Consider the following 13,994-nt stretch of genomic DNA (forward strand, 5'->3'; position numbering starts at 1 on the left):
CTCTGCTTTTGTTTTCTCTCTAGCGGGAACGACGTACATATTCGGGCGAGACGGTGGACTGATCACATACACGTGGCCGCCAAATGACCGTCCCAGCACGAGGGCAGACCGGCTAGCCGTTGGCTTCAGCACGCACCTGAAGGATGCTGTCCTGGTGAGGGTGGATAGCTCCTCTGGTCTCGGAGACTTCCTGAAGCTGCACATCGTAAGTCAAAAACTGTTTATTAGCATTCTTTCAACTGCAAGTGCAGTACACCAAATTAAGCACAGCACACTGTAGATGTATTATATTAGGATAAAGCCATCGTCACACATTTACTCTGTCAGTTGTTTTACTTGGAATTGTTCTATACTTCTATTTCTCGCTTTTGCCACTGATTTGCAGTGAAAGGGATAATTTCCATTCACCAATAACAATTTAGCAACAGTTCCTCTCAGTCCAATTTGATGTTTTCAGTGTCACACTCTTAACAAATAAAACCTAAAAACGTTTTAACTTTGATCGATTTGAAGCCAGGTTTACAGAGCTTTAATAGTGGTGGTTATAATGTTAAACTCTATAACCACAAAACAATAAGGACGTCTTGATTTGATGGCAAGTACGACATGCATGCCCATCAGTACGTTTATGTTGTGTGTGATAAGAAGGAGCACATGCTTGCTCACCTCATCTGGTCTGTGTTTATATTGCCGCTGTGTGTGTGCGCAGCAGGAACTGAGGGCGATGGTGCAGTAATAAGGGTCAGTTCCATGCAGTGCATACCCGGCCTGGATACTATTTTATTTTGGCAACCACATGACCTTCCTCCCGCTGGCACCCACTCAACGATAACAACACTCATTAGCACGTGAAAGTTGGTGCTTTAGGAAGTGTTGCCCCGCTGCTGGCCAGAGTGAAACGCAGTGGAAATAAAATCTTTTTAAATAATCTGTGATAAACATTATTTATCTGATTACTTTCAAGTGCTTGTGGATGAATTACTCTGTTTTAGCTCAAGTTGGAAAAATAATTTTACATTTTAAGGATAAACTGATTTCCATAAAGTATCATGACTGCATGCCTTCCCTGAATGTAAAAGTTTGGAGGAGCTGCTAAACATAACTGCTAAACATGTGCCATACATAGAAAATGTATGGCACATAAAAAATAATGTAAAATATAATTCCTCGACAGTCCAAAATTAAAAATACTCTCAAAGGAAAAATGTATCAGCAGTAAGAGTCAGGTTGGATGTTATCTGCACATCCACAGGCATGTTTATTCAGAATATACTCTGGTCTTTATGCTGCCTGGTGGCTTATTTTGTTGACACGAAATACCCGTGTTCCTTAGTGCTCACAAAGCTAATTAACCCTCTAGTTTAGTTTGGCAGTTTGGACCAAGTTTGTTGCATGTTTAAATACCCTTGATTATTTGGGTAATATTGTTTTCTGCTGTAATACACACAAGTCTCAGATTCAACTGTAGAAATCGTAACATGTACGACACCTGTATGTCCTTAACATGAATACGCACGTTGTAAGTGGTTGCACACATGTACATATCCAGGGCAGACCAACCCCCCCCCCCCCCCCAACACATGACAACACTGATGCTGGCCAGGAGCATACATGAACATTGCACAACAGATCAGCACACGCTCCTGAACATGAAATTGGTCTTGAAGTTTGCCTCAACCTCAGCTGCCCACACACCTATATTCACACATACAGTAAGCACACAGTGACATAAGAAGGCCTGTCCCGAGGACTCGGAGCAGCCGTGATCTTGGTCTTATGAGACAGCTCTGTACTTGCTCTGCCTGGATTTGCTTCTTTTTTTTTCCAGGGCCAAGTGCTTTTTAGCCACTAGTTTTAATCCAGGAGTAACCGGCCAATTTAAAAGGATTCAACCTTTTTCCACACGCATCATTCATCAGCAATTGCCACGCAGGGACACAAACATAAAGTTCAAAAGAACATAAATTGGAACATGGGTGTAAAAGGACAGATGTGCTCTCAGATGATCGAATGCTCCACTAAGATCCTCGTGTGTTCTGCAGCTTTCTGGGCTCATGTCCACCTGCAGGAAACACCTGAAACAGGGATGAAACAGGCGAGATTTTTCTTTGTACACTATTTTCATGCAAGTGATGAAAAATGTCCTCTTCAACGATTTGCATAGACAGGGCGCCTTTTTAAATTAGATGGCACAACGGGGCTTTGCTAGGTAGCTCATCCCAATGCGGCACTGAATTAATATACATACAAATTTGCTCACTTGCTTGTACATCATGCACACTCGCCAAGTTATTGCTGAACAATTCCCACACTTTTTGCATTTGATTTAAATATCATGGAGCAATTAATTCAAGCCCTCCTGACCAGATGTAAAGGCGAATTCCTAGCAATACTGGGGTTTGCATTTCATTAGAAAATGAGAGAAGAGTGGCAGAAAACACAGAAGAGATGCATGAAGGTCATACCGATTTTTGTTCATATAGTTCGGCTGTTAAACACACACATACAACAAGATGGAAGTGTATTACACAATTTCTACTCTGTGCAACAGTGTTTTGCCAAATGTTATCAGTGAAACACCACATTAAAATATCTGGCGAAATGTTTTCCGATTAAATGACTGTCATAATGTTTGAAGTGTGTGACAAAAGACTTGTACAGTACTTTAACGAAACATAATTGGTTGTGTGATTTAATTGTCATAAGGGATATTCTCTAAGCTTTGTGATGCAGCCAAATGGAAGAATAGCAGGAAATTAAATCGCACTAACATTATGAAATTGGAATACTTGATACAGACCCTCTAGATATGTGTTTCACACTTCTGTCTTCTCCTCATTAATTACGATGGGAAGGACGTGTTTTACAGCGGCTCATTAAGCACAATGAGCTGTACGAAATGTGCCACGATGAAGCATCTTTTTAATGCAATAATAGCAGCTAGTCACCTGCAAAACCATATCTGGTTGAATTGTACCCTCAGTGGCTCACACTGTAGTGTGAAATACCATTCCATGTGATGACTGTGGCCCATTTTTCCGTGGCATTGCATTGAGTGAGTTAGTTTCACTAACCTTGGGCAAATTGTCTTATTTTCTAAAGTGAAATAAGCAGAAACTATTGATAGTGTGACATGCTGTTGATTTCCAGTATTGAATATGTTTAAACAAAGTATGGAGTTCTTAGTTTATTCAGAAATGCACACTTTCCAAACAATATATGATGAGGCGGATTCCCAACGTTATTCCCCTCATTCCTTCCAGTTACCTCAGCTCTGAGCACAAATGTCTTCGGAGGAGTGTATCTTCAGCTGTATGAGATGGGATTAGACCAGATTTCAGTATTTAGCCCCCTCCTTCTCCATCCTCTACGTCCCTCACCCCCCTAATCTCCTGCTCCCATTTCATGATGACAGGAAACCCAGCGGGGCTTGAAGGACGCCATCTCAGCTCGCACTCTCAAGAGGGAATCTTCTGAGTAATATGTGGAGACTATGATTTAAATGTACCACAAAGGAATTGCGATCTTTCCCCCACGCCTCTCCTTTCTATCGCTGATAAAGACAATGACTGTGAAGTCAGTGAACCATCAAATGTACGACAATCACTTTCCTCAGGCTCATTACTGCAGCGCACATGGAAGGAGCACTAGATTCATAATAATGCCTCCGGCGTTTCTCCAATTATGATGGTTTTCCACAATACCCGTTACTTTTCCGAAGGTGACGCATATTCATGAGGCTACTTTGACAAATACCCCATGTGGATTCAAGACTTGTCTATGCACAATAGTATGCCCTGGCAAAGTATCTGAAGTAATCCATGAGTAATTAATTGCACTGTAGCTGAAAGTCAAATCTTGGGAAATATTGACAATGACATGGAATTATGGACGTAATGATCCCGGGTGTTTGCAGCCCAGTAATCCATGCAGAAGAAGAATTGAAACAAAGTGTACTCGATGTGGGTGTGCAGTACCTTCTCTGTTAAACGTGCTAATACGTTTCACTGTGCAGTGTCTGTATACATTTAGGATATTAAAATAGAGGCGGATTTTACTTTGATGCTATTCAGGTATGTTATTCCCCACAAAGGAAGTATCATTTATTTTTCCCCGCAAACCAGAGCGGACGTCTGTTATCGGAAATCCATCTGTATATTTTTAGGAAGCCATTTAGTCAGTGAAATGGAGGCATTTTGCAGTTGTCTTCTTTCTGTTTTGTTGTCAATGAGCAGCGGTGACGGTGACTATCCGAGGCTCTCCTCAGTGTCAGGCGGGGCCCCGAGGGGCCCAGTGAGCTTGTTTTGTGCTGGTACTCAATCTCTGTGTGGGGGTTGGGGACTATTCCAAGCACTTTCTTCTTTCCCTTCTTCTAATTGCATGGATCCCTTTAAAAAAACAAAACAAGCCATGAAGGCACTCTGGCTAAGACAGCAAAGTTAATGTATTCCATAGAGCGGAGGAGATGGTGGAGAAATAATGACTTTTATGGTGGAGCATTGCTCCCCTCGGTCCTCCTTTAGCCGACTTCTAGAAAGGTGGGGGGGGGTTTCTTCTGATGGAAGACACCTTTAATTGCAGTTTCAACTCTATTCTCTACCCTATTAATCGTGTAAAATGGCTTGAAAAGAGAGACTACCAAGCCAACTGTCTGAGTACCTCATTTTCCTAGTAAGAAAATGTGATATTTTTAAGCTTTTGCAGTTCATCTTTCTTACGGACAATCACTTGTGTCATTAAGTGAATCCTGTACAGTCTGATTTGATGCTACAGGTGAGATTGTAACCTGGGAGAGGCGCTGCAGGTCTCAGGAGAGAACCAGTGTCACGCTATCCCCCATACTCCTATTAAAACACCTGTCCAGGGAAGGGATCTTATTCTCATCCACTACTCCTGTTAAGGTTTCAGACCCAGTAATTACCTCTCAGGTTTTCTCTGCACGCAGACATAGAACAGACCTGCAAGCAATACCCCCAGGATTCACTGCTATTCAGCTTTCCTGTGTTACTTGCTCGGTCGAGGCACATCAATGAGTTATTACCACACCTCCAGAGCAACTGACACATACAAAATTATCGTTTAAATACAGATTGTTCACATCTTCGAAAGTGGAAAATAAATGCAGCTAAATACAAACTGATGCTAACCTACCGTGGGTGGTGATTACATGTCTAATTCCATCTTTAGCTGAACATTTTCAAATACGTTTCATTTGTTGGGTGTTATTGTGTTTGAACAGTTGTCACTTCACAGTTTGGGAACCCGCATTTTCTCCACATTACTTCATCAGCTGTCGCTATGGTAATGATCCATGATGTTTTCTGCCATGGTGATGTGCATTTTGAGCAGATTCTAAGCAAGACCGGCATATAATTTACATGCAATTTCATGTCATTTACAATATCACATCTCTATTGAATTTGCTCACAGCACAATCCTGTTTTTAATCATTTTGAATTATGTGTGTATAATGATATGGAGGCCTAACCAAAAAAAGCTGAGCTAAAGGACTTTAGTATTAAAGAAACAGTGTCCAAACACAGATTTGTTCCCCATTGAACTGTCACGCTCCGATGAACAGAGGGTGGGAGTAAACACATCCATCTCACAAGTGATTGGACTTTCCGTGGTTTGCGCTGACACAAGTCACTCTTACTTCTGGAGTTTCCCCGGCTCACTGGTACGATAACCTGAGACAGCCGGGAGCTGCCAACCTCCTCCACTTTTTTCGAAAGGTATAAAAGCAACAGAGCATGTCATTTGAGAATCATCAGTAGAATACCATGGATGGTGAGGCGCTCAAGTGTTTTTTTTCCTTCTGTTTGGACACCATTGTTTTTGCTAGTTTTATTCAGTCTTTCAATTTTCAGTAATTGTTCGGGATTTTTCCCACTTTTCTCTTCACTCCTTTTGTGGGGTCAATTAATCAAAGTCGGAATTGCAGTCATCATGGCTGCATGCATATTAACAATTCCTCCCAGCTCTAGCCAGCTCCGCCACATTTACATTCACAGCCAGATGCCATTGCCCTCTTTCCCCGCGTACACCTTGTTTCACTGAGCGTCAGTGAAACCAGAAGTGCTATATGCTTGGCGGTTTGATTGGCAGTTTGCAGTGCAGTGTGTGGCAAAGCTCGGCTAATGGCACTGTAATGCTGAGTTAATAGCTGACCGTGATGAGGTGATAGCAGTCAGAGGCATGGATGGGGGAGCTTCATTGACCTCATTTAGTCCCTCCGTGTTGATTCAGTCACACAAACAAGAACGGGGAGGAGACGGCAACAATAAAAGATAATAGTCTGCAACTCTTCTGACATATTCCTTTGCTCTTAATATGGTTAGCATACAGAACGTGTGATGGCGATGAATAGGGCACCGGTAAATACAGCATTGATTTTACGTCAGCCGTGACTTATGGTGGCAAAAGGCTTGTACGTGAGAGCGAATGGCCTCCTATCCCTTTTAGTCATAGACAGGGAAGCCACTCAGCTCGGATGATGCACCTGACCTCAAAGAATCAAATCTCATCATCTCCATATTGAGAAGGGACAGCGCTAGAATCACCATTACTCATCTTTCAGTTCCAATCATTTCTCAATTTGTTCAAGCTCTTTGCCACTACAAAGCCAAGTGGTCCATGAAGAGGAACGAGCGTGTGTGTGTGTGTGAGAGAGAGAGAGGAAGAGAGAGGAAGATGTGTGTGAATGTGTATTTGAGATGGCAGGACAATAATGTGTCTTCACTTTTATTAGTGTAACAAATCACAGTGAGTACAGCTTGTCATTCTCAAAGCTGTACATCAATACATTATGGGCTTGCAGAGCAATATTGTTATGGCTAACATGGGGTAAATTTGATTTGATTGTTAATGTTGCGCTGTCAGCCGTGTTTGCTTTTCTTGTGGGTCACCAGGTTAAGAGCATTGACTTTCTATTTGCTACGACAGTTCAAAGGATGAATTTAGTTCATTTTTGCTCAGCCTTTCCCCTAGATTCTAGTTGGACGTGTTCCTGTAAATACATTAGCCTATTTTACTTTTCCCACCATTTCACATTTTAAGCATTCATTAATCTATCGTGGTTTTAGTTTTAGGAGCGTCGCAGCATGGAGTCACTATAGTTGTTGACACAGCTGCCCCAGCCCTCCGGGTGGGATACAAATAGTCTCACTCTTCCTCGCTCCGTTGCAGTGAGCCGAAGTACATCATCTCCCAGCTAACGCATACGGAGCACATTTTCACTAATATTGTTCTGCACAATTAATATTTTGTCACTTTTTCTGAAATATTTCTCAATTTTAAATACATTGTATCCATGTAAACTTTCATCAAATACATGTAATATTAGGGATACATATGTTTAAGGTAATTAAAGTGGAATTAAAATGAATAATACATTTATTTTTTTATTTTTTTTGTAAAATAGAAATTGTATGTTTTTGTTTGTGTTTTTGTTTTTTTCTCGTACATCTTCGGTTTGGACAGACAAAAAGTAGATACTAGTAATTGCATTCTGCATTACTAGTATCTACTGCATTCATATGCAGAATCTGTTGTCAAGCTATTGGTTTCGGAAGCACTCTGGATGCCCCAAGAGGCTTATCTGTCATCTGATTAATGGTTTCCGATCCTAGAGTGATCATAGTTAGATGCAGCAGTTAGATGCAGCAGGTGAATGGAAAGCAAAGTCTAGTACCGGTAGTGGGTATCACTGCTTCCATTGGGGAGCTTAACTAACTTCCACTTTCTGAGTGGAGGCTAATTATCCTAACTTCCACTTGTTTTACTGTTTTATTCCAGCTTGCCAGATTCCATTTCAGATACAAACTTAAAATGGACTAGAAAGCATGTCAGTTCACGGCTGCCATGAAACGAACCCAGAGGCTCGAAGCTTCGAAGCTGTTTTTATAGAAAGTTCCGAAAACGGTTTTATCTTCTTGTGAAAAATGTAGAAATATCCACATTAGCTGCAGTGTCATTATAATATCCTCACCCAAAAAGTGAGTATTCAAATCTCAGCGAAGGGAAGTGTATTTCCTAAAAATCCCAAAACAAAGATTTTGAACAAGCTTAAACATACATGTTTGGGTGTACTTTCACATGCACTACCACACACACACTGTATACCAAGTGGTGCCTGCTGGTGTTTACCAGGGTCAAGTTGGAACAGGCTAAGTCTGAAATTACTTCTACAATTGCTTACACATGTCCCAGGCAAGGAAAAATCTTCCAGGGTGTTTCTCAGCTAATTATTTCATAATTGTTGTTGGTGCCCTGTTGTTGATGGCTTCCACAGTGCTTTGTGTGGGGCTGCATGAAATATTAAACAGACGGCTTGCCTGGTTCTGGTAAACTTAATTACCTTTTCCACTGGTGCACTGCTCTCATCTCCAGCCCCTTGTGCTTTCCATCGAAGCCTGTTTAAAATATAAGACACATACACGCATGTTGTTTTTAATTATGTGCTGCTCTGGAATCATTTCCTTGCGTGCCACAGTGAGTGAATTGGTGTACGCTGTTTGTGGCCTTGCTAAGTTAATAACTTTAGTCCCTGACTTTTTTTTTTTCTCTTTGTTTAATTTTCTTTTGTTTTGTTTTATGGAAGATAGTGTCTTGCTCTTTGTTTCTTCCAGGAACAAGAGAAGGATTGCTCTATTTTTACGGGTTTGCTTTCACCCAATAACCGCATGGACTCATAAAACATTAAGAGTAAATGAGCAGCAGGGAGCTGCAGATTGAGAGGCAAGACATATCATGTGGACAGATGGAAGTCAGCACAACTGAAACCCATCTTGACTGGGGTTGGTGAGATGGGGAACCATATCCACCTTTAAAATGTCTCTTGTCTTCTGGGAGAGCAACCACATTGTCAGCAGAAACACTCACCCCCCTCTCGTCCCTTGTTTATGAATAATGGATTCAGTGACCATCCCTATATTCTCCATAGATGCCAGTGACTGTTACTCGGGTCCAACTGAGAAACATAAAGATTTTAACTCCAAGTTTACACAGAGCAGCACTTGACATTCAAGTTAAATATTGCAAGCCCCATATGTGTTTTCTTCATAGTTATTGCTCTTAGGGCAGAGTGTCTGGCCAAAGTCTTGTCTTTTAGCGACAAAAGACTTACATTGCAGCCAAGCACTCTTGCAGAGCTCCTGGTCGTAGATGGCTTATTCCACAGCCTCATCAAAGGAATAGGATGTCCGCTTGTGTGTGTGTGTGCGCGCGCATGTGCATAAAAATATTCCTTTGCCTCTCTGCTATAATAAGAGCTGCGCCACGAAGGCCGGCAGTGCTGCCTGTGCAAGAGCAAACCGCCCATGACGTGTCAGCAGCCTGTGTGTAGTGCACCTCTTACAGCGAGATCAAACAGACAGGCGCATGTTGTTCCTTTGTCCTCTTCTATCCTCAGGTAAGCACACGAGGTGAGAAGAGCACCCCTGGATCGGTGGCCTCATTCTGCTCAGTTTATCAGCCATGCAGCGCACCTTACCTCAGTAGAGACGTTGCAGGGAGAGGCTTTTGTTTATGTTGCAGTAAATGTTGCGCCATAGAAGAGGTGTTAAACTTTATGGCTTATTCTGCGGCTCTTCTAAGTTAGTGGTGTGAGTGATGGTTTGGTTTGCGTTTCCCAGAAGGGCGAAGCAAACACCTTGACAGCAGTAATTAAAAGTGCATGTGAGGCCTAATTCATTTTCTTCTCTTCGTCTCCTCCCTTTACTTGGCCTAATAAATCAGTTATGCTTGAAGTATCTGCTCCTCCTTAACTCTTTAATTCACCAGTGCATTTTGTGAAACAGCATCCGTGTCTGACAAGGAGCTGCTATAAAAGACTTAGAAAATTGTTGTGGGAATTCCATGTCTCTGGCTGAGCTTAACACTCAAGTAAAAAGTATTAATCTCGCTTCGCCACTGAAGCATTATAATGTCTGATCAGGTATGAAGCTAAAACATCTACACATATGAGCTGAGGGCTATTAAAGGTTATGCAGGGATTTTGCATTTGTCAGCTCCGTATTGGCTTAAACTCTGGGGAACACTAAGAGACATCTAAGCAATGAAGGGCAGTCAATCGTAATAAGATGAAAATATGTTGTTTTTAGGTTGGTTTAAGATAAGGAAATGTCTTCAAAGTACTGTATCATTGTCAAAGGTCTCAACAAAGGCCACCTTTCTATCGTAATAGATAGTAGATTCCGAGGCAATTATAGTCCTGATAGCCATGTTATTTATATGAAAATGTAACTGCTGTTGCCCGACACCTTTTAGTCAATCGCAACACAAATCGATATCCGGCCAGCCAGCCAGTCAGACAGTCTGTGTTTGTTTGCTTTTTTAATCTATAAACATCCACTCTGTAAACTCACAAACCTGGGTTGCCGTGGCCATTATTATGGTATTTCCAAGCTGGAAGTAATTGTACAATCATTACCACTTCATGAAATCTTAATAGGCGCTGAAGATTAGAGACAACGTAATGGCATGAGCCGGGAACTTGTGACTCCATCAGTAGTAAAACAGATGGCAATTCACAGTCGCAGACCTGGTAGCGTGTAAACACTTCATCTTTTAACCTCTTCAAGTTATTGTTTGAAGAATTAAAGCCACGCTACTGCTTAAAGAACGTTTACATGTAATTGTATGTCTCAAAGAGGGTGGGTTGACATTTTATCAAAGGTGGACCCTGACAGGTTTGATAACTCTCTGCTCCTCTGGGAGCTTCCTAACACACCCGGGAAAGAGAGAAGCAGCAGTGAACTACTCGCCCACGAGGCCTTATCAGCCTGTCGTATTATTTCAACACAAAGAACCACAGAGGGCTTATCTCACGGCCATCTCATGGATAAGGTCTGCTGCCACAAACAAAAATAAAAGACAAAAAGAAGGGTGTGAGACAGCAAAATGACAAAGCGGAGCAAGGCTCCCTCAGTATGTTGGCCTTTTATTACCTGTCCCTGCAAGATGACTGATAAAAACCCAAAGACAATGGAGGCAGGGAAGAGAAAGAATGAAGCAGAAAAGATAAAGAGTAAAGACCCAAACATTTCATTAAAGGAGAAGCCTGATGTTGGCACAGGAGGAGGAGGAGGATAAGATGAAATGTGGGCCGTAGTTGGATTAAGTCTGTTAAAGGACACAAGTATACATGCGCATATGATTTCCTATCCATCCCACTCTTCTAAACTGCTTCTCTGTTGTCTGTGTTTTGGGAAAACTACTGACGGCTTGTCAGGTAAAGCCTGGTCCTCAGAACCTCTGTGACCATGTATTGCTGGCCGTCAGACTCTGAGATAAACAATATTATGCATATATGAGTGTGTGTGCGCACGCTCCTCACAGTCGGAAGTCGTTCAGCATGGGACTTCTTTTCCTTTTCATCTCTTTTTGTCAGGAGATAGCATGGCATGCATGAACAATCTAAGTCTGTGTAGACACCCGCCGTGGGGGGTGAGCCATATCTGTTACTGGTCCACGGACATGACTTTTTCCTTGCTCTTTATTCCAATGGGCTCTGCTACAGTCAACAGCGAAAGTGACAAGAAGATTAAGAAAAGAAGTGTTCAGGAACAGCATGTCATACCTGCTTCCTCTTCCCTCCCTCAGCTCTGTGCTCCACTAGGCGGAGTTGCAGGCCAGCATGGACACAGAGCTCCAGACAGTTCTAATGCACAACATTTATCATCATGGCAGTAGTGCTTGCCACCCTGGCCCAATCGCTTCTCTGTCATAAACCACAACTCCGGAAGAATGCTGAGTCAGGACCACCCTGAGATCAGATCGGTACACTAGCATATGGCAAGAGATGCGTTGGCTCAATATGTATGGCAAGTTGTTGGCCCATTTGGATTCACACAGGTGTACAGTACTAGATAAAAACAATATGGAGGGACTTTACTTACGTTACCACTCCGGTAATTGGTAGTTGTTATAATTTACAATTACAATTACAGGACAGACCTTCAGCAAAGCCCGGCAGTTCTGTAAGGCTTTGCAGGGAGCCATTTCAGTCCCCATGAAATCTTGATTTATCTGTGGTGGTTCTGTGGAGGATGGTGGGCAGCCGCTCTTATGCTGCCCGCCAGCTCCTGAGCACCATGGATTTTCAGCAGACTCCTAGAAATCAGAGTTACAGTTGGCTGTGAAGCACTGATCACATGGCAGGGTGCGCATGCATGTGTGGTGTGAACACACTTGTCAGTGAGTGTGAATTGTTCAATAAACTCATCACAGGCCTCATAAAGAAAGCTGACATTTACAGTAAAGTGAAAAATGTCAAGGAGTTGAGTCTGATGAGCTCGTGATGGAAGAAATGCTGTTTTAGCACAGCCACCTCAAGAAATGAATAAAAGAGCGCCAAAGAAAGAAAAAAGGGCAAAGGGAGAAATGCAAATAAGCAGCAGTGTAAGATTAATGTTAGCCTTGTATGGAGGAAATGCTCCACATACAGTACAGATCTTTAGCGGTCACTTACACCGATGATTTATAATGCATCCAAACAGCAGCTGATAGGGCCAATGCGGACAGACAGTCTTATAATGTCGGTCTAATTAAAACTCCCAGACTGGGACCAGAGCGTATGTCTCTGCCGACCCACACACACACCGGGCACAGCCATGTCCTCATTAGCACCAACAATGTCACCGGGCCTGGCCGACACGCTGCCTTAACATGTGGAAGAGAACATAACATGCCCTTGCTCTGTGTGCTTTGAAGCCATCCTGCTTTCTAAAAACCGAGCCCTGACTGCTTGCGTGAGCCGTGTCTAGAGACAAAGTTAATGAAGACAATAACGTGCAGGGGAGCGAGTTACCGGTAAGATCCCCCGTTCTGTGTTTTGGGGACTGAACATGTTGCCAGATTGGCAGCTGAACCTCATGGGCCACTCGTACCTTTGATGAAACACTGAAACTGGTGAGGAGGAGCTGACAGGCACACTCCCTTTGGCCAAGTCCTGTCTTTTTTTTCTGCATCTCTGTTGTCAGACTTTGACAGATCTGTGAATGTTTGTATTTGTGTGTAAGAATGCCAGAAAAAGAGAGCGAAAGAGATAGAAATGCGCCTGCTGCTGTGTGTGTTTCTGGGTGAGCAGTCATCTGATGAACTGCCTTGCCACAACCTATAGGCTTGTGCACACCCAAGCCAGCGAGATCCTGTTGTTGTTGTTGTTGTGTTGGTTAACAATGCTCTCCCCCAGCACCACAACTCACAAAGCAGCAGTAAGAGGTTGGCAGACCCTAATGGAACCGTCATCTTCCAGATGAAAGATGGCCCTGCTTTGATGAGAGGGGGAGTTATGGGGAGCTCTATAATAAAAGAACCATTTCCAATCGGTTCCGAAGCCAATTTAAGAGCGCTCAATGAAGACAGACGCTGTCATAGACAAACGGAGAAGCCGACATTCAATCATAACACTTCTCCTGTTTGTCAGGTAGAGGGACCTTTCAATGCAGTGCTCCATACTCCTGCCTTGAAGGCAATAACTCAACCCAAAAGCTTGATTTGGGAATCAAAAGTCCAGTCTGCACTTTCATCATTCTCCTAAGTTTTCAGTCAAACCCGGCTGTGATGCTGCACTCACGCTGTGAATGTTTTCCGACTGATTGCGTGCTCACAGGAAATAATGCAATCTATTCATGCTGTTTTTCTAACCCAGGTGGTATCACTTACTGTGAGAGTATAGCGATAATTGGTGGAAGAAGTGAGCAGTGCTCAGAATTATAAAATTTGCTGTGAAGGGAAAAAAGGACTTTACTGCATCAGCTGTATCGGGCCACGTTGCTGGGATCCAAACAGTGTGTGTGTGTGTGTGTGTGTGTGTGGTCATTATGGCAAAGAAAAAGCAATCCTTTCAGGCTTTTTGATGGATCACTGGAACCTAATTTTTACCACCAGAAACGGACTCATTCCTGGCAATAAACAGTATGTAATTGTACCATAAATCTGGTTATGTAATTGCTCGGCTCTCATACTGTGGCTTTAAAAACATGGGTGGT

The 13,994-nt window shown here is 42.6% G+C and overlaps 1 protein-coding gene across 6 annotated transcripts in view; it reads left to right on the plus strand.

Moving 5' to 3' along the window:
• LOC306785869 (neurexin-1a-like) overlaps window positions 1-13,994 on the plus strand; it is a gene marked incomplete at its 5' end in the record, with an annotated part of 228,738 nt that overhangs the window by 146,676 nt on the left and 68,068 nt on the right. For all 6 annotated transcript variants that reach the window (XM_079280409.1, XM_079280405.1, XM_079280407.1 and 3 more), the window contains one exon: window positions 24-205. In XM_079280409.1, coding sequence (XP_079136535.1) covers window positions 24-205 — 182 coding nt within the window. The remainder of the gene's footprint in view (window positions 1-23; window positions 206-13,994) is intronic.

This window comes from Melanostigma gelatinosum (assembly GCF_949748355.1).
Source record: "Melanostigma gelatinosum genome assembly, chromosome: 12".
Lineage (NCBI taxonomy): Eukaryota > Metazoa > Chordata > Actinopteri > Perciformes > Zoarcidae > Melanostigma > Melanostigma gelatinosum.